Source organism: Panthera tigris, chromosome B1 (genome assembly GCF_018350195.1).
Source record: "Panthera tigris isolate Pti1 chromosome B1, P.tigris_Pti1_mat1.1, whole genome shotgun sequence".
NCBI lineage: Eukaryota > Metazoa > Chordata > Mammalia > Carnivora > Felidae > Panthera > Panthera tigris.
Window position 1 is genome coordinate 136906367 of NC_056663.1, and position 20999 is coordinate 136927365.

Here is a 20999-nt window from a genome sequence, read left to right on the forward strand (position 1 = left end):
GTCTTCCCTTGATTTTATGACATTGACATTTTTGAAATGCATAGACTAGCTATTTTGCAGAGGGTCTCCCATTTTGGTTTGCTCATGTTTTCTCTTACATTCTGTGCATTTTTGTCGGGAATGCATTAATAATCCTGTGTCCTGAGCATCAAATAAGAAGCATATGATATCGCTTTGTCATTATACCATTATAGGTAGTATGAACTTTGATCGCTTAGTTAAGGTGGTGTTTACTCAGTGTCTCCTGTAAGATGACTATTTTTCCTTTTGTAATTAATAAGTGATTTATGCTGAGATATTATAAGCCTATGTAAATATTTGTCCTCCATCAACCTTTTACCTAGTAGTTTCAGCACACATGGGTGATTCTTGCTGGAATCAACTATTGCCATGGCACCTGCAAAACAATGATTTTCGCACTCCATGATTTCTTCTACCTATTTATTTATTTATTTATTTATTCATGGATTTTTATTTTATGAAATGGTTTTTAATTCATTACTGTTAGTCATCTTAATGCCTCCAATTATTTATCAAATTATCCCAGTTTGTTCAATGGGAGGCACTACAAGTGGATTCCTATGTCTTTTTTCATACATTCCCATCATGTTTTGAGCAATTCTTGACTTTCTGGCACAACAAAATATACCACATTCCTCTTGTACTTTTCCTGCCTTAGGCCTGACATCGGCCATATCATCAAAGTCCCGACTCCTTTCAATGCGAAGTGATATTTAAAAAGCAAGATCTTGGGGCGCCTGGGTGGTTCAGTCGGTTAAGCGTCCGACTTCAGCTCAGGTCACAATCTCGCGGTCCGTGAGTTTGAGCCCCGCATCGGGCTCTGTGCTGACAGCTCAGAGCCTGGAGCCTGTTTCCGATTCTGTGTCTCCCTCTCTCTCTGCCCCTCCCCCGTTCATGCTGTGTCTCCCTCTGTCTCAAAAATAAATAAACGTTAAAAAAAAATTTTTTTTTAATTAATAAAAAAAAAAAATAAAAAGCAAGATCTAGGAGCAAAGTGTATCCTTGGCTACTGGGCTGTCATTATTATCGAGGCCCTTTCTTCCTGAAATTTTGACTCATTGAGGGAAGGAGATATAGCTCAGGAGACTAGAACAGTGGTCACATCACTGACCAAAAATACCTCCAAAAATCAAATTGGAAAGATTCACAGGAGGTCAATTTGCCTACCAAGAGGACCTCCCAAGCCATTTTTAGAATGTGTGTTAAAAATGTGTTTCTCGGGGCACCTGGGTGGCTCAGTTGGTTGAGATTTTGACTTCGGCTCAGGTCATGATCTCTCAGTCTGTGAGTTCGAGCCCTGCAGCGGGCTCTGTGCTGACAGCTCAGAGCCTGGAGCCTGCTTCGGATTCTGTGTCTCCCTCTCTGTCTGCCCCTCCCCCACTCATGCTCTGTCTCTCTCTGTCTCAGAAATAAATAAACATTAAAAAAATTGTGTTTCTCATTGTAAGAGATTTAAACAACGGAGTAATAAAAGAAAACATAAAACGCCCCTTTCCTTCTTTGCAATCTTTAAGTTTTGTCAGCACTTTTTAAATCATGAAAGTTGGCTTTCAACCCTTAACCATCTTATAAAACCTCCCCAGGCCAGGGTGCCTGGGTGGCTCAGTTGGTTAAGCATCTGACTTCAGCTCAGGTCATGATCTCTCAGAGTAGCTCAGGTCATGATCTCACCCTCTGTGAGTTCGAGCCCTGCATCGGGCTCTGTGCTGACAGCTCAGAGCCTGGAGCCTGCTTCAGATTCTGTGTCTCCCCCTCTCTCTGACCCTCCCCTGCTCATGCCCTGTCTCTCTCTTTCTCAAAAATAAATGAAAACATTAAAAAAAAATTTTTTTAAATAAAAAAACCTCCCCAGGCCAAGTGCCACCTGAAGGCTGGTCGGCAGGTGGTAACTTGTTCTCTGGAAGCTACAGTTTGCCAGGTGGTATAGACTTCTGCCAGGCCCTTCTTGGGGACTTTCTGGGTTCTTCTTACAGATTGTCAGTGTTATCTGGAGGGATATCAGTGCTGACCCAGTATCAACAATGGGGAAAGCACTGAGTGTTCTTCACTGTTTGAATAGTACAATGTTGTCATCTGAACTGGAGGAGATTAAATTCAGATCCCAGAGACTGAGATAAAGTCTATTTCAAATGAGCTTTATGGGCCCTAAAGAGTGGAGGCAGCAGTGTCTTCTCTTCTCTGATCCCCTTGGTAGAATGACTCTTTTTCCAGATAAGATGCCATGCATTCACAAGACACACTCTCTCTCTCTCTCTCTCTCTCTCTCTCTCTCTCTCTCTCTCTCTGTGTGTGTGTGTGTGTGTGTGTGTCTCTGTCTCTCTCTCCTCTAAAACCTGACTGTCGGAGCTGACATGTTGGTCCTAGTTTGTTTTTCACTACTGACTAGAAACAAAGATGTGTTACGGGCACAGACGGAATTCCCTTTGGCTCTGTGTTGAGGCCACCTGGTAAATTTCCCCTTTTGGAACAATTGAGGTAGGGGACAGAATGACCTCAGTGGTGTCTGTTCAGAAGCACACATCTGTTTGCAGCTAGGCTGGGGGAAAGCTGATCGACGCTCTGGTCTCAGATCTGTTGACTGGGACAAGCTAAAAATACAGTTTACATTTAGCCTTCATCTTGCTAACCAGTGGAAATTATGCGGGCTTCAAAAGACAGGCTCCCCTATTGCCATTTTAGAGGACTAGATTCGAGAATTATTTTGATCATAAAAGGAAGTTGGGGAAAAGTAGTTCTGATAGAGCGTGTTGTTTCATAATCTGCTTCAGTGGAGCTTTTGAGATTGATTACCTTTGCTCAAGTCCCAGATAATACTCAAAGGCCGTGCTTATGAAGGAAAAAATCACCGCACGATCAATTTCAATTTTCACAGTCTCAGCAGGGACCCTGTTCAGGGACGTTACCTACGACGGAGAGTGAAGTATTAAAGGTACAAGACACAGGGAGCACTTCAGCAAGGGCACCGTCACACTGATTGAGGTGTGGTTGGTTGATGCGTGCTAAGAAGAACAAAAGATAGAAGAAGAACGGTCTGAAGATGTGGAACTGACCAGATTACTAGACAAATCTTACTCTTTCATGTCGTTTTTCCTAACATGGAGCTAATGGCAGAAGCTGGGTTGTTTAGATTCAGGAGGATAGAAATGTTTTTCAAAAAATCTGTTTACCCCATATTCCAAAAATCAAAACAAAACAAAACAAAAACCTCGTTTATTATAACAATTTAGAAAATACAGGCAAACTAAAAGAAAAATTTTAAAAACACCTGCCATGCCATCTCCTTGAGAGAACCACTCTAAAACAGGTTGACTTGCGCACTTCCTTTATTTTTTCTATCTTTATGCACACATTTTGATTAAAATTGTACTTATTATTTTGAAAACTATTTTCTCTTAACTGTTTTCCCTTTCATCACTCCATGTCAATGTTACAGTAACCTTTTGTTGTTGTTGTTGACTGGTTTTTATTTCAAAACCAAGAGATGCGTTTGTTAAAAATTTCAGAGTATAAAGTAAAATATAAAAGTTTCTCCTCATCTCCTCCCTCCCAGTCTCACTCCCCTGAGGTAACCCTCAGGTTTTTCTCTTAATAGTTATCTCCAGAAACTTTCTATGTACACACACACGAATATATCACAAGGTACGCAATCAGATCCCATTATGTGGAAATTCAGGGTTTTTCCAGTTTTCACTGCATCTCTGTGGTTAAATCTTTGCATGCAACTGTGATTATTTCCTTAAGATAAATTCTAGAAAACAAATTTCTAGGGGTGCCTGGATGGCTCAGTCTAGAAAACCAAGCATCTGACTTGGTTTTGGCTTAGGTCATGATCTCACGGTTTTGTGGGTTCGAGCCCCTCATCAGGCTCAGCGCTGGCAGCATGGAGCCTGTTTGGGATTCTCTGTCTCCCTCTCTGTTTGCGCCTCCCCCATTCGAGCTGTCTCCGTGACTCTCAAAAATAAGTAAATAAACTTAACAAAAAAGGTAGGAAACAAATTGCTAAATTGAAAGACACAATTTTAGTGCTTTTGATATGTGCAGCCCGTTTGCCCTTCACATGGCTTGTGACAATTTGACACTCTTCCCGGTAAACAACATGGAACTTTTTTAAACTTTTAAAAGTATAACACCGGGGCGCCTGGGTGGCTCAGCCGGTTAAGCGTCCGACTTCGGCTCAGGTCATGATCTCATGGTCCGTGAGTTCGAGCCCCGCGTCGGGCTCTGTGCTGACCGCTCAGAGCCTGGAGCCTGTTTCAGGTTCTGTGTCTCCCTCTCTCTCTGACCCTCCCCCGTTCATGCTCTGTCTCTCTCTGTCTCAAAAATAAATAAACGTTAAAAAAAAAAAGTATAACACCCATATAGAAAAGTGGACAAGCCCTAAGTTGGAACTGCACTATTCAATATGGTAGCCACTAAACACATGTGACTGCTGAGCACTTGAAATGTAGCCAGTCTGAATTGAGGTACGCTAGAAGTGTAAAAAGAAACACTCACTTTCAAAGAATTGGTGCCAAAAAATAATGGAAAATGTCTCATTAATAATTTTATGCTAATAATATATTGAAATGATATTTCGGATGTATTAAGCAAAATATATTATTAAAGTTAATTTTACTTGTGTCTTCTCACTTTTTTAATGTGACTACCAGGGAAGTTTTCGTTATATATATTCTTGCATTATATTTCTCTTGGACGGCACAAAGTAGGACATAGTACGGCTCCTCAGATAACAAAACCTACCACCTGAGCCATCCACTCCTCATTTGCTTCTCTTCCCCTGCCTGGTCTTCTCCAGCGCCCCCAGCTTCCTGTGCCTCAGTTATACCCGGGGCTCTTAGAGCTAATGTAGCACTCTTTGCCACTCCAATTCTTTGCCAGGAATGATCAATAAACTCGATAAAAGTGAGCGTCCACTTATGAAGGTAATGAGGTGGCAGATTAAGACAGTACCGTAAGGTATAAACTCTGAGTCGCAAATGGAATCATTTGTCAATTGATTTGTTAGGATGTGTAAGTATTTAGGCTTCAGAAATTGCCACTGAGTTTAATATCATGTCCTACCGAAATGTGCACACGGGGCACAGACAGAATACACATACTCGAGAGTCAGTTCATTGATGGAAGTTCGCTATCCTTCTAGGCCTCAATTTTGTTTTTCTTTCCCGTGAAGTGAGGATGATGGAGTAAGGCACATAGTTCCAGACAAGAGTAGTCAGCACTTTGTAAACTCTGGGGGCTGAAGAGATTACCAGGAGATTGCTGGGGCTGTGGGAGCAGCTAGTGGCCGTTTTCTCTCACTCTCCGCCTCCTGAGGTTTGCTCACCCTTCCCATCAGCCCTCCACTTGCCCTTCCACATATATTAACCGTACCAAACACACCCTAGGTACACACAGCTTTTCATCAAAGACAAATGCCATTCACAGGTTGGCTCCCATTCCCAATCCCTCCAGGATAGAAGCAAAATGCAGATAAGGAGGAGGAAAAAGGCCCTTGGGTAAGCATACGAATCTTGCTCGCTTCTGCCCTGTTGTTGGCTTACATCTTGTCCTTTGGATCGCTTTTTCATTGGACTCTGCTTTAGCAAAACAATAAGAGAAGATTTTTTAAAAACAATAAGAACATAACAATAAGAGAAGATTTTTTAAAAAATTCATCTTAAAGTATTTTGGGCTCGATGATATGCTCGGACATTTGGAATCTGGCCAAAACCCTTGCTTCATTTCACTGTTGCAGGCTAAGTGGCCTCTTTTGGGAAGATATCCAGGTAAGAGGAGTTAAAGCAAATAAACATCTCTGTTCCGACCTGTCTTCACCATTCTTTTGTTGTGATTGTATTATGCTTAGTTGTGTGAGAATAATGTTTCTAGTTCTTCAGAAGCCTCTACTCAGAGTTTTTATAAAATTGCATTGTGATAAAGAACAAATATAACCTTTTAACAAGGAAAATGAGAGTTCTCTGTAAAAGACTTCCTGCCTCTAAATTTAGAGAATAAGGGAAATACCTTGTTGAAAGAGAGTGAACCAAGAATTGAAGGAGCACTATCTTTTTTCCATTACTGTTTTGACCTACTCAATGAACTTCAGCAAAATTCTTCTAAGCCTTAATTTTGCTGTCTGTGAATTGGGGACAGAGTATTCCCCTTTCTTCCTACATTAATATGGACATTGCAATAAAGCAAAAGGAATAAATTATTCCTTGGGCTGCAGTGGTCTTGACTCACATTTGAAATTCCTTTCTAACTCCAGATTCTATGGTTATAAATAATAAATACTTTCTCTTTCCAATCACTGTGTTTAAATACTCTGGTAAAATCTAAAGACTTCTTTCTTTTTTTTTTTTTTTTTAAACATTTATTTATTTTTGAGACAGAGAGAGACAGAGCATGAATGGGGGAGGGTCAAAGAGAGAGGGAGACACAGAATCTGAAACAGGCTCCAGGCTCTGAGCTGTCAGCACAGAGACGCGAGGCTTGAACTCACAGACTGCAAGATTATGACCTGAGCCACCCAGGTGCCCCTAAAATACTTCTTTCTTATCTCACTAAGCCAGGCTATAATTTTTGCCTTGCACAGGCTACCAAGAACCTTTTTTCTCTTTTTATAGTCAAAGCTGAGCACATAACTCTTAAGGTCTTTCTACCTCCCCTCTCTTTGTCCTATTACCCAAGGGTGAAGCAAATTGAGAAGCTTTCAGGGGTGCTATTGGATAAACAAAGTTGAGTAACCTTCCAGCAGCATTGGATGAGCCAGAGACTCAATGAACCCCCTTTTGGTTAGAGAAACTATTGGAACTTTGAGAATAAAACAGTTCCCTCTCTTCTCATCAGCAGGATGAAGCCAATACCTGTAAAATGGCAGATTTCTAGTGAAAACATAACTATGTCCTGAATAGTATGGTATAAAAACATTATGATCTTTTTTTAAAACAAAGGGGCTTATGCACTACATAAATTTATTTTTATTTTATTTTTTAAGTTTGTTTATTTTGAGAGAGAGAGAAAGCACGAGTCGGGGAGGGGCAGAGAGAGAACAGAAAAGAGGGAATCCGAAGCAGGCTCCACACTGTCAGAATAGAGCCAGATGAGGGATTCAGACTCACGAATTGTGAGATCATGACCTGAGCCTAAATCAAGAGTTGGACACTTAACTGACTGAGCCACCCAGGCACCCCTGTAAATTTATTTTTATTTCAGACTAGTTTTCCTATCAAAAGCACTACTTCCCAGAATGATTTGCCTGCTCAAAGTTTTGAAAACATTGTCAGCGAAAAACAAAACTGAGTATAAACTGAAAGTCTATAGATACCACTGGCCCATGGGTACTGATAAAGTTTCATTAATAATATCAGCCTAAATGACATTGGTTGGTGCCCTTGATAGCTCACCCAGGACCTCCAGTCTCTGGACACCCTTCTTCTGTCTCCCATCATAGGGCGGTCAATAGGATGTGTCCCCCATGTGTGCCTGGGTTTGGCAGAATCTGCTAGACAATGCTTCTCTTTGCCTGGGCAGCAGAGTCTCTCTTGGGATTCCACTAAGAACAGCCTGTACCTTAAGCATTTCTTCTCCGATGGCCAAGTACATCAGATTCCTCAAGGAACCAAAATCACTTCCCCTCCCTTCCTGTGACACACTGTTAGAGCACTCCTCAAACAGTATTATTTGTGTCTTGGTATTTTGCAGAGATTTGGTGAAGTAGCTTTTGGGTTTTTACTTACTGGCTTCCTGCTCTCTGTAAGTTGGATATGAAGGCTATTAAAGAATGAGATGGGGGCACCTGGGTGGCTCAGTCTGTTGAGTGTCCGACTTCGGCTCAGGTCATTATCTCGCAGTTGGTGAGTTCGAGCCCTGCGTTGGGCTCTGTGCTGACAGCTCGGAGCTTGGAGCCTGCTTCAGATTCTGTGTCTCCCTGTCTCTCTGCCCCTCCCCCGCTCATGCTCTGTCTCTCTCTCTCTTTCCCAAAAATAAATAAACATTAAAAAAAAAATTAAAGGGGCGCCTGGGTGGCTCAGTCGGTTAAGGGTCCGACTTCAGCTCAGGTCATGATCTCACGGTCAGTGAGTTCGAGCCCCGTGTCGGGCTATGTGCTGACAGCTCAGAGCCTGGAGCTTATTCCAGATTCTGTGTCTCCCTCTCTCTCTGCCCCTCCCTCATTCATGCTCTGCCTCTCTCTGTCTCAAAAATAAATAAACGTTAAAAAAAATAATAATAATTAAAAAAAATAAAAAAAATAAAAAAGAATGAGAGGGAGGCCAGAGAGATTCAGGCCAAGAACCAGCCTTCTTTCATACTCAAGATTGCCCCTCTCCTCTGACAACAAGACTTCATCTTGAGACTGGATCTCTCTTTTCTTGATATGAATTCTCTCCCAGGAGATTTCAGTAACCCCCACCAGAACGTTCAGGTTTCCCCTCTCATTCACTCAACAAGCCTGGATCTCCTGCAGCAGGCACATCCCAAACACAAGCGAAGATCCCTACTAAGCAAAGATTTCCTCTTATTTTCATGGAAATCATCCCAGACCAACCCCAGGGATTGAAATTGAGGTGCAGAGGTTGTGGGTTGAGGATGGGAGCAAAGTAGAAGTCAGTGGTGAGGATGGTAAGGGGGTGGGGGTGAGGCATAGAGGGAGGCTAAGTTTTCAAGAAGGCACCAGGGTGCTTTGTCTCTTCACTCAGGGTCTGTGTTCTCTCTGCAGAATGACATCTTCGAGTGGTCCAGGGACCACCGAGTCCACCACAAGTACTCAGAGACCGATGCTGACCCACACAATGCCCGTCGGGGCTTCTTCTTCTCTCATATCGGGTGGCTCTTTGTTCGCAAACATCCAGATGTCATTGAGAAGGGGAGAAAACTTGACCTCACTGACCTGCTGGCTGATCCTGTGGTCCGATTCCAGAGAAAGTAAGTGAACAGACACCATAGGCTTGTCCCTCGGGGACAGGACCAAGAGACAGAGCACAGTGGAGTGCAATAATACCCCCAAGTAGTTCTCCTCATACCACTTACTCTCTTATTAGGATTTATCTCTGTTTATTCATTTTCTTTTGCTCATTAAGTCTTCCCTATTTACACAATTGTTTTAATTTTAATTTTAAATGGATTTCCTTTATGCCCAAACGTCATTTCCTTCAGACCAACCCACATGACTGATTTCACGGAATCTTTTTCTGTAGTTCCCTGCTCCCCCATTAGAGTTTCCCTGGGGTGGTGGGGAGGGTGGGGAGAACTTGCTTCGTTTTAGTGATCCTTGACTCCAACAGCATTGGACTCTATCCAGGTATACTTCTCTGTTCTCCTGGAATTCTCTTATAGTGATGGCTCTCTTCCCCTGTCTCCTAGAAATGTTACACGAGTAGATTTTTGTGCAGAGGAAATGTGATCATGTAACAGAGAGCCTCAAAATGCTTGTGTGCACTAATGGTGTTAGCTGAGCGTATTCAGCCAGTCAGCATTTACAGGATAAATCTACTCTCAACAGGCACATGGAGAAAATCACTTGTAATTGTGCTGGCAGATAGAGAGTGGCTATTTTTCACCTTTACCAGGAAGCTGGCATAGACTATGTCCATGTTGGTCTGGATCTGCAAAGTTGGCCACTATGAGAGCATTTATAAATGGGCTTTTTGCCCCAAAGTAATGAATTTATGTGCAAAGAGAGACAATTTATGGATTACACTCTGGCTAGAGTCTTGATATAATATGGTGAAAAAGTGGTTACCAGAGGCCATCTCCACTGACAAGCAAGAGTCATATTTGAGACCATATCTGAGTAGAAACTCCTGAAAACAGAAATGGAGGCTGTGCCTTTGTCTGACACAAACGATTCTTGCATGAAAGGAAGTACGGCTTAGAATTGTGCTCACTTTCCCCCGGCCTCCCTCTTTACATTGGAGTGGGCAGCAGCACACAGTGAGAAAATGGCGGACCGTGGAGATAGACTGCCTAGGATCAAACTTTGTGGCTCCTCCATGTGCTAGTAAAGACTGGCTCTTGACCATTACCTCCTACAGTTCTTATGAGCACATAATGGAAAAAAATGTATGGGAAATGCCTGGCTCATAGTTAAGAGCTTAGATCAGTGATTATTATTATTCCACAGGCAGTTGCTAGTCCAAAGGACTCAGTGTGTTTCCATCCCCTGCTTCTGTTGGTTTCTCCAGAGGGTCACTGTGTGCCTCAACACAGCTCTTTCTAGTGGACACACCCAGTATCAGTAGCCAAAAGTTCTCTAGCAGAAAATAACAAGAGGTTTTTGATGAACAATTAAATGATTTATTCGTTTTGATTTTTCACCATAAACATAAAGTCTTAAATATCATTAACGAAAATCTGCAAAATTCAGAACAGTGGAAAGAAAATAATTCAAGTCCTAACACACAAACACAGCCACAATTAATAATCTGTAGTGTATCTTTCCATATTTTGTCCACATATCTGATATATTTCACATGATGACAAGCATACTGCATATGTAATTTTATGTCTTGCTTTTGAACTTCAGATTATGTTGGAGGCACCATTGTTGAAGGCTGTGTGAGTTCACTAGTTGAGTGTCACGGTTTATTTAACGATCACTCTGCAGCTGAATATGTGTGTCATTTCCAATTCTGTGATATAAATGATGTTGCTATATAATTAGTAATGCTTTGGGACAATCAGGTCTTAGATTAATTTGAAGAGCTCAGATGAGAAGGCAAAGGATCTTCTATTTTATTAATGAGAACTGGGCTGAGTATAATAGTCTGGGTTTCTCTCACCATAAAAATGGAAGATCTTTTTTTTCATCTTTTTCCTTAAAAATGTGGTAATTTGATTCATTAGATTTGTACTCATGGCACTTATGTCCAAAGACTATTTCTAAATGCAAGCAGAAGAACAGAGACTATTTCAGCATGTTCCCTAAATAGTTACCTGAGAATATCTTTCCTCACCAGCCCAGTGACCAAAGGGGGTTGTAGCTATCCATCCACTCATATCATCCAGTCATATCATCATTTCATATATACCATTGAGTTCCTGCTAAGAATTGGTGTTGAGGATACAACCTTCAAGATTGGTGGCTGTATCCCCCAGATTTGCAGACCAGCAGGGATCCCACAAATAAATGTACAGACAGTTATACTCTCGTGAGAGAAGTATTGTAAAAGCGTGCCACAGGAACACAATACGGGCTGGTGAGGGTGAGGGAGGGCCTAGGAAAGAAACTAGCTTCTAAGCCAAGACCTGAAAGATGACAAGAAGTTAGATGAAGATGGGGGAAAGGATATTTAATATATCTGTCGATACATAGAACTATATAGAGCCATTGAACTTTAGAACAGGGAGGGACTTTGTAAATCATTTAGCTCATGCCTTCCATTTCTCCTATGGGAAAACTAATAAACAAAATATAGATAGAAGGTTGGGGATAGAAGTACTGCCTTGGTCTTTTGGGGCTGCTATAACAAAAATACCATAGACTAGGTAACTTACACAGCTACATTTATTTCTCACAGTTTTGCAGGCTGGGAAGTCCAAAATTAAGGTGCCACAGATTTGGTGTCTAGTGAGAGCTCTCTTCCTGCTTCATAGACAGCCTCCTTCCTGCTGTTTCTACACATGGCAGAAGCGGGGAAGGAGCTCTCTGGGGGTCTCTTTTGTAAGGACACTAATCCCATTTGGGAGGCCTCCACCCTCATGACCTAATCACCCCCCAAAGACCCACCTCCTAATGCCATTGCACTGGGAATTAGGTTTCAACATGTGAATTTGGGGGGGACACAAATATTACCCTGTGGCAAGCATCTACATCTCAAATTATTTGCTCCGTGTTCTTTTGATTATACCTTGCTGTTTGAAAAGGGTTACAACGGTTCTCTTAAGTGTAGGTGAGTACTCATGTTCATTGGTAATTATCCAGCCTGGAGAACACAGAGATCCATAATCTGAAATAAGGCTTAGAATCACTGCACTAAAGGAGAGAGCTTCCAGAATACACAGAGGTAGTACAGGGTTTGGATATTTTCAAGTCTGTGAAGCCAGCTTTATTGGTTCTGCCAGTCAGACTATATGGAGGCAACAGATTCCTTAAAGAATGAGTCCTTGCACTTGGGGTGTAAGCTGGAGGAGGGATGGACCCTGTCATTGGCAGGACTGCCACATCAAGTCTAAGTCCTTGCTACCCTTAGCTGAATGGGGGACTCCTTGCATAACAGAGATTCGGCCCTGGGTCACTTTGATAGTACACCTTATAGAGTTGCTCTCCTTGTCAGAATCCCCACCTGCTCCTCTATGGTTCTCTGAGGGCACCAGGCTCTGTTCTGGTTCTGATCCCCGGGGTTTGCAGCTAATTCACTAATGTTAGTGCTGCTCCAGCACTAATATTGCAGTTGGTTGATAAACTTGTGCTCAGCCATCCTCATGACAGTTTACCAAATAAAAGCTTGCCTTGTCAGAGAGCCAGGCTTGATCAACTTTCCATTATACAGTATAACAAAAGAGAGAAGATAGTGGCATTAAACGTAACAGGAGGACAACACAGTTCAAGCTATAATTCTAGACTTTTCCTCTAAAAATTTTACCAAGGCTATGATAACAAGTAGTTAACTGGACTGCTTCAAGTTTTGCTCTGCTGCCTGGTTGTGAATGACAAAATGGCAGGCATTAGGAGGTGAGAGGGAGAGAAGCTAGTGGTATCACATTCAGACTTTGGCAACTGAGCCCTGCCTGAGGTTCTATGCCTACAAGAGCTGTGCTTTTCCCTACAGGGTGAGGAGATCACAGGGCAGAGGCACATACCACCTGGAATCTTCTCCCACTTGTATACGTTGCCTTGGGCTCCAAGGAACCTAGAATTCCCTGTCCAAATGACTCTGAGCCTACTTCCAGAGCCTACACTGGCCTCTCCAGGGCTCTGTCCTCCTGGTAGAGATGTGTACACCCTAGTCCTGAACAGTGGCCAAGAGGCAGTGTTAGCCTGGAGATGAGTTTGGCTGTCCATAGAAAGAGGATAGAACTAGGGGTGGAAAGAGAATGGGGCAGATCACAGGCTAAGGGCCTCCACCTCTGTTCTTGGTCTGGGCCCTACGAATATCAGTGTGAGCCTAGAAGGGGGCCACTCATAAGACTGGCAGTAGGTCTGTCAGTTAGGAATTGTGTTTGGCCAAAACAGAATAGAAGTTTATTTCCCTCACATATAAAAGAATTGTGAAGGCCCAGGTTATGGTGGCAACAGTGTCAGTTGAAAACCAGATTCTTTCATCTTTCTGCTCCACCAACCTTAGCATGTGACTTTCATTCTTTCATTTTAAGGTCCAATGTGACCACTAGAGCCCTAATCAGAAGGAAGGTGAGGGTGAGGGGTAACACTGCTCACCTGAGTCAGTCACCTATAAGGAGCTTTCCCAGGAGCCACATATAGCCTATCCACGCACCTCTCATTAACCATGTCAGGAAATGTAGTTTCTTGGTTGATGCCTTACACCCTTGCATAAATTCCTGGTTTTGTTCCCATGGAAGAAAGTACGAATTGGTATGAGGTAGGCTCTCCCGTAGGTACTTAATTACTTAAGCAAAATAACTAGCCATCACAAGTGGCTCAGTCTGACAACGTTTTCATTATAAAGCAAGTGAGTGGCCTTTCTGCCACCATTTTCTAAGCAGAAACTGGAATCTCACATCATTTTTCCGAGATGGCAGAATGAGGATAAAAATCCAGAGGCTGTTCTTCCTAATGCTTTGCTTATCCCATTGATTCCTATATTAGATAAGAAATTCCCTTAGAAGTAGCATGCAGACAATGTCATGTGTATTTTTGAAGGAGTTAACAAGGATACTAAGCCAGACACATGAAAACAAGGTCCTTGCCTCATTGCCATAGTATGGGATTAGCTAAGAGAAAAATGGTTGGAGTGATTCAGAAAGGTAAAGCACTTCTGTTTTGAAACCCTGGAAAGGTATGAAAATGTGTAAATTTTCCCTTTCCAATAAGATTGACACTTGAATGGCTAGAATCTATTTAAGACCTCCTTCACTTCAATTTCCCCCTGGTCTGTTATCATTAGTCTTTTTCTTTCTTCAACAATAGCATCACATCTCTCAGTGACATCCTCCTTTTTGTGTCTTTATGTCAATCCTCTGTCCAAACCCCACATGTATTTCTGTGTTGGTGACATCAAATTGCCAGGGCAGAGCAGTCAGACAAGTCTACAATTGACTTATTTTCACTTCTCTATCTCATCCCCTCATCTTCCATGTGGGGGATCCCCTAGGGACTGGGATGAGTCATCTGGGAATTTACAACCAACATAATCCCATCTCAGTTGACAAAATCCATTGCTTTTTCATCAGGGTTCCTCGTGGGGCCCCCAGGGAGTCTCTTTCTATTCTGAGTCCATTTTCCTTGGGGACCTACCCTACTTGTTGCTAAGTTAATAGAACAGCTCTTCTCTAGATATTAGTGACACTGAGTGGCTGAGTACATTCAAGGCCTTAGTTGGTTAGTTGCAATTTGTGGAAAACTCTACAGAAAATGATCCCCAAATGAGAGGACCTGGATGATGAGATATTCAAACATCTGGTCATGTGGGTGAGATTCGGGGACATGGAGGCAGTGCCTTTTAAGCACAACCACCCTCTGCTACTCCTTTGCACATCAATTACCCTTAGTTTGACCACTGCCCGTCTCACTTGGGTCCCTAATGGTCCTGCAACAGTAAAACCAAACTGGCTCCAAGGGGAACATCACTTGTTTATGCTATATGCAGATCCCAGCTCTTTGGTATACTCTGTGCCAACTCACACCTTAATAATGTAAGCCATGAGAAAATGAACAACTCAGGAAACAACAGATTTTGGTGAGGATGTGGAGAAAGGGAAACACTTTTGCGCTGCTGGTGAGACAAACCAGTGAAGCCACTCTGGAAAACAGTATGGAGGTTCCCCCCAAAATTAAAAACAGAGCTACCCTACAACCCAGCAATTACACTACTAGGTATTTATCTAAAGGATACAAAAATGCTGATTCAAAGGGGCACATGCACCCTCAATGTTTACAGCAGCACTACCAACAGTAGCCAAATTATGGAAAGAGCTCAAATGTCCATCAACTGATGAATGGATAAAGAAGATGTGGTGTATATATACAAGGGAATATTACAAATATTCAAAAAGAATGAAATCTTGCCGTTTGCAGCAACATGGATGGAACTAGAATGTATTATGCTAAGTAAAATAAGTCAGTCAGAGAAAGATAAATATATGATTTCACTCATATGTGGAATTTAAGAAACAAAATAGATGAATGTAGGGGAAGGGAAGGAAAATTAAGATAAAAACAGAGAGGGAGGCAAATCATACTCTTATGATACTCTTTTAAATACAAAGAACAAACTGAGCATTGTTGGGTGGGGAAGGTTGCGGGGGTGGGCTAAATGTGTGATGGGCATTAAGGAGGGCACTTGCTGGCATGAGCACTGGGTGTTATATATAAGTGATGAATCACTGAATTCTACTCATGAAACCGTTATTATACTATATGTTAACTAACTTGGATTTACATAAAATTTAAAAATAAAAACAAAAATAAATAATGTAAGTGATGAGGCACATGGTGTTTCTCAGGATTCAGCTTTCTTCTTGTTTCTGCATATATCACTTTTCATTCAAGAACTATATTTTGAGCACCCACTATATACCAGAAATTGTTCTAGGTGCTGGGGATGGAACAGTCCACAGGAGAACCAGATTCTGGAGAATATTTGCTCCCTCTTTCTAGAATTCCCCCATTTGTGTTTGGGGATGTGAGAGAGGATGCCCCACCATACACCTGCCCCCCTGCCTGACTGGGCCTCTCTCTCCACAGAAAGATACTTTTGCTGCTCCCCTTTCCATTTCTCTTGTTACTCAGTCCCTGTTCCATGAATCTGTTTTGGTTCACTTCCTCTTGTCTATTTGCCTCTTTCTGTCCTCACAGTCTTTGTCTCTTCACCTGCCGGAGGGCTTTGTTCCTGCCTTTGTGCCCTTCTCTGCATGGGTACATTTTCCCTCATCAGTCACACCGTGTTCTCCAAGCCATGCAGTTCTTCTTCTTGCATAGTTTTATTAGAGAATAAAAGCCATTTAGCCCATTGTTCAGGCAGACTTTTTCTTCTTTTTGGAGGGAGATGAGGATTTTTGTCCTCTTGTATTCTTTCCTCATGTCATGATCTTGTTCTGATTTATTCTTTCCATACATTACTTCTGCATGTAAATATTCTCTCTCCATGAATCTTGGCTTCCATTTCTGAGGGGTAGTCTATCTTTGGTTAATAGCTTGAGCCCTGGAATCTTCTCTCCCATTCTGTCCTCATCTCAAATCATTGCATCTTGTCTTGGGGCTGTGAAAGTTTTGAGGATGAAATAACTTTTCTTTGAGTAGTGTTCCCTGCATCCAGCTGTAGTTGCCAAAAGTTAAAATTATGAATCTCTAAGTTCCAAGGAAGATGATCAAATCAGCTAAAGAAGTGTAAACTGTATTTAATTAGATTCCTTTTGTTAAAAGTCAATGGAAGAGGTACAACATCCTTTACTCTTCTTCTTAAACCTTTGGCCTTTCTAAAGCAACTGATTGCTATAGCCAAAGAATCAAATTATACTCTGGGATACAAGACTGAGATGATCCAGTATTGAAGCTGTAGCATTAACACCAAAATTTCCCTATTTTAGTGGTTAAAAATTTAGGTGAGAGAGAAACCAGTGTGGCATATAATTCAATGACTAATTTTGACTTTTTAAAAATTTCCAGGTCAAAATGTTATTTGTTTGCCTGTGTGAGAGGTACTTTTCCTATGAGAACTTTATGAAAACTTCCTCTCTCTCTCTCTCTCTCTCTCTCTCTCTCTCTCTGTGTGTGTGTGTGTGTGTGCATGCACATAAAAATACATCAACTGTATTGTCATTTTTCTTTCCCCACACTGACCATTCCATTTCTATGTGAAATTCCCCTGGCAAGATGAGGAGACAGTTTCTCAAATGTCTGGAATCTGAATACATCATTGACTAGCATGTTAGACATATTAACTAACAGGTGTCAGTGGATTCTGGAACTGCTGTTTGTAAAGTGTTACCTTAGCTTCATTGTTGATGGCAGCGAAGGTGACTTCATGCATCTTTGATATACTTCCGTAGTCAATAATAACTACCATTTACTAACTGCCTATTATGCACTTACATTGTGTCTTTTCACACATTATCTCTGATCCTTTCAATAACTGTATCATGTAGATGATGGTATCTGGATTCTGGACTTGAATTCTAAATATTCTGGCTCCCTGTGGCCTCAATTAACCATGTCAAAAAAGAATAGCAGATGTTTGCACTAATTTATTCTCTCTAGTAAAATATTAGTTGCTACCAAAGCTGCAAAGAAATCTTAGCTAAGTTTTAATGTAAAAATTAAGTAATTATGTAGTAGTTAAGGCAAGATTAAATTTTATGAAAGACATTTTTGTGGAAGTATAAATTCTCAGTAATACTTAGATATCATCAATTCTTGGCTCTCTTTTGAGACCACATAGAGAATAATCTTTTAATATTTTCTTGGAATAAAAAGCCCCTCAGTCATGTATGTGGTTCCAGCTCCAAGGCTTTATCCAGTAGGGAGAGAACCAATACTCTTATAAGAGGCTTTTATTTAATACTTATTTATTCTCTTAAAAGTTAGATGTATTACCAATGGATTACGCCATCAGAGAAAAAGACCATTTTTGCCTTTTCATTGTCTCTTTTTTATGAGAAAGGTAAAAAAGTGGAGAAAGATTTTCATAACAGAAAACTTATCTTCTACTTATTATTTTCTCCAACAATTACCTTCTAAAATTTCTCTAACCTCAGAGCTTGGGATCCAAATACCACCTTTAAAAAATAATTAAGACAGAACATAAGAATAAAATTCTCTTTTTAGTACAAAATATCATAAAAGTTAATTGTAGAAAATTTAGAAAATGCAAATAAGCTTCATAAAGGATAAAATCATTTATAATCCTTCCACTTAGAAAACATCAGTTAAAATTTTGCTGTATATCCTTCTAAAGTTCTTTTTAATGAACTATGCTCTGCTTTCTTTTTACAAGACTTTATTTATACCCTATATATTATTTCAAGGTAATTAAATAAGAAAAATATATTTAATATTTGCCTTCTTTATTTCACCTCTAGCCTCATGGTTTTCTGTGTGTGTGTCCTAATTTCCATTTGATATCATCTTTCTGCCTGAAGAACTACCTTTAACAGTTCTTGTGGCACAGGTCTATTGGCAATACATTCTCAGCTTTGCTTATCTGAGGTCTTTATTTTATCTTCATTTTTGAAAGATATTTTCACTGGACATAAAATTCTACATTGGCAAGTTTTTTCTTACAGATTTTAAAAGATGTCAATCCCTTGTCTTATGCTTTGCATGGTCTCTGAGAAGTCTGCTGTGATTCTTCTTATTATTCCTCTGCATGTGATGTTTCTTTTTTCTCACTGTCTTCAAGAATTTTTCTTTGTTATTGCTTTTCAGAAATTGACTCTGATGTGTCTAGGGTTTTTTGTTTTTGTTTGTTTATTTTGTGAGGAAGCAGTTATCTTGCTCAAGATTCTTTGGGCTTCTTGGATCTGTGACTTGTTTTCTTTCATAAATTTTGGAAAATTCTTGGTTGTTAGCTCTCCAGACTATTTTTGGCCTTGTTTTCTCTCTCCTTCCACAGGAACTCTAATGACACCTATGTTATACCACTTGATGTCGTTCCGCAGCTCTTAGAGACACTGTTTTATCTAATTCACTCCTTTTTATCTTATATTTCAATTTGCATAATTTCTATTGACATATCTCCAAGTTCACTAATTCTTTCCTTAGCTATATCTTGTCTGCCAATGAACCCATCAAAAGAATTCTTTATCTCTGATACTGTTTTTTAAGTATAGCATTTGCACTTCTATATCTTCTATCTCTCTGATGGTATCTCCCATCTGTTCATGCATATTGTCCATTTTTTCACTAGATCTCTTAAATGTGTTAATTATAGTGAAAGTCCCTGATAGTTGCAACAGCTGAATCATCTTTGAGTCTGGTTCTATTAATTGCTTTATCTCTAGACAGTGGTTTTTTTTTCCTTGCATTTTTATGTGATTTATAATTTTTAATTATATGCTGGACATGTCTACAAGAATAGAAATACTAAGGTAAATATAATTTATGTTTGAGAATGGCCACACCTAGGGGCGCCTGGGTGGCTCAGTCGGTTAAGCGTCTGACTTCAGCTCAGGTCATGATCTCACGGTTCGTGAGGTCAAGCCCCATGTTGGGCTCTGTGCTGACAGCTCAGAGCCTGGAGCCTGCTTCAGATTCTGTGTCTCCCTCTCTCTCTCTCTCTCTGCCCCTTCCTCACTCATGCTCTCTCTCTCTCTCTCTCAAAAATAAATGAACATTAAAAAAAATTTTTTTAAATGGCCACACCTATTCTTCTTTCAGGCCATTAATATGGGTGAAGGGGATGGGAAAAGGTGGAGGTTGAGTCAATGAGTTAGGAGTTAAGTTAGATTTGGGTTTAGTGTACCAAAGACTTTGGTGAAGAGCTGCTATTATCAAATGCTTAGAGTAGACCCTGGAGTACCAGAGAGGATTTCTAAGTATTAATGCTTTTGCCTTCAGCTTTCAGCTGTCCTTGCATACCTGTGCCACAGAGGACATCTCTCTCTGTGGTCTTGCCCTTATCTGAACTAGGGGAGACTTCTATTGTTTGCTTGTCTATGCATGTCTTAATGTAGGGGGTTGGGATTTCTTTGCTGTCTTAGTCCCATATCAGACTTAGGCAAGCTCTGTGCCTGAACCTTGGGGTTAATACTTCTTGAGCATTTTTTCATCTTCACCAACAATAGGAGATCTCTGCTTTGAAGCAGTGCAAGATCCTGGGCATAAGCCAGGTTTTTGCTTCCACCTCTCCTTCAACAGCAATGACTCTGCCTATGTCTGGGAGTGGGGGGGGAGTTTCCTACTCCTCCCTCAGAAACAAGCAGGTTTTGTTTCTCTTGTTCTTCCAGAAGTATTGGACTTTTGCCTAGTCTTAGAGGCAAAAGGTTTTCTGCCCTCCCCCAGCAGCTTAAGACTTTGGCTTTGTAAGAGAAGTCTCTGGGGAAGAGGTCAAGGCTTTGTGCTTGTCATTTGGTGGCAGCTGGTCACATCCTGCATGTCTATACAGTGGAGAGGAACTCTCTCCAATCTCCTACTTTGCCTCTGACTTTTTTGTGAACATTTAATGCAGGTATAGATAAAAGACCTGGAAGGTGAGTGCAAACTCCCTTGTGTCTGAGGCTCTAAGCTATTCCAAAGTGACAAATTAGCCCACACTTGGCCTTTAAGGATTTTAGGTAAATTTTTAGCTAATTTCTTCTCATCTGTTAATATGGTGGCCCCATCCTTCCTTATGCTCTGCCAAGTGAAGAAGTTCATGGATGGGCTTACCACTCTTTGGAATTCAATTCACTTAGTTGCCTTGTGACCTCACTTCTCTGATGGGCTCTAGAAAAGTTATTATTTTGTATATTGCCAACCTTTTCTTATTGCTCTGATGGAAACAATGTTCTCTTATGACTTTCTACATCCTAAGTGGAAGAAGAACTCTGTGTCCTGTTTTATAGGACCTACAGTTTTTGCCTAATGGAATCCTGTGAAATCTTTCCAGTTTTAGTGCCTACTTAATATTTCATTGTGAAGACAGGTCATTAATTCTGATGAACATTGAAGGATTTTCACCTTTTTTATCATTAAAACAATGGTGAGATGAATAACTTTATACATAAATTTTTTATCATAGCTATGATATTTTCCTTTGGCTAAAATCAGAATAGCTGAGTCAAATAATATGTAAATTTCTCAGCTTGTGATACTCACAGTCATAATGGATTTGCAGATCTTTGATTATTAGTGAGACTAAATATGTGGTCATGTGTTTTTTGCCATTTGCCTTTTAAAGGGG

General features: G+C 40.8%; 1 protein-coding gene across 2 annotated transcripts in view; it reads left to right on the forward strand.

Annotated features, from left to right (window-relative positions):
- SCD5 (stearoyl-CoA desaturase 5) overlaps positions 1–20999 on the forward strand; it is a 154219-nt gene that overhangs the window by 105986 nt on the left and 27234 nt on the right. For both annotated transcript variants that reach the window (XM_042984284.1, XM_042984285.1), the window contains exon 3: positions 8720–8925. In XM_042984284.1, the coding sequence (XP_042840218.1) occupies positions 8720–8925 (206 nt within the window). The remainder of the gene's footprint in view (positions 1–8719; positions 8926–20999) is intronic.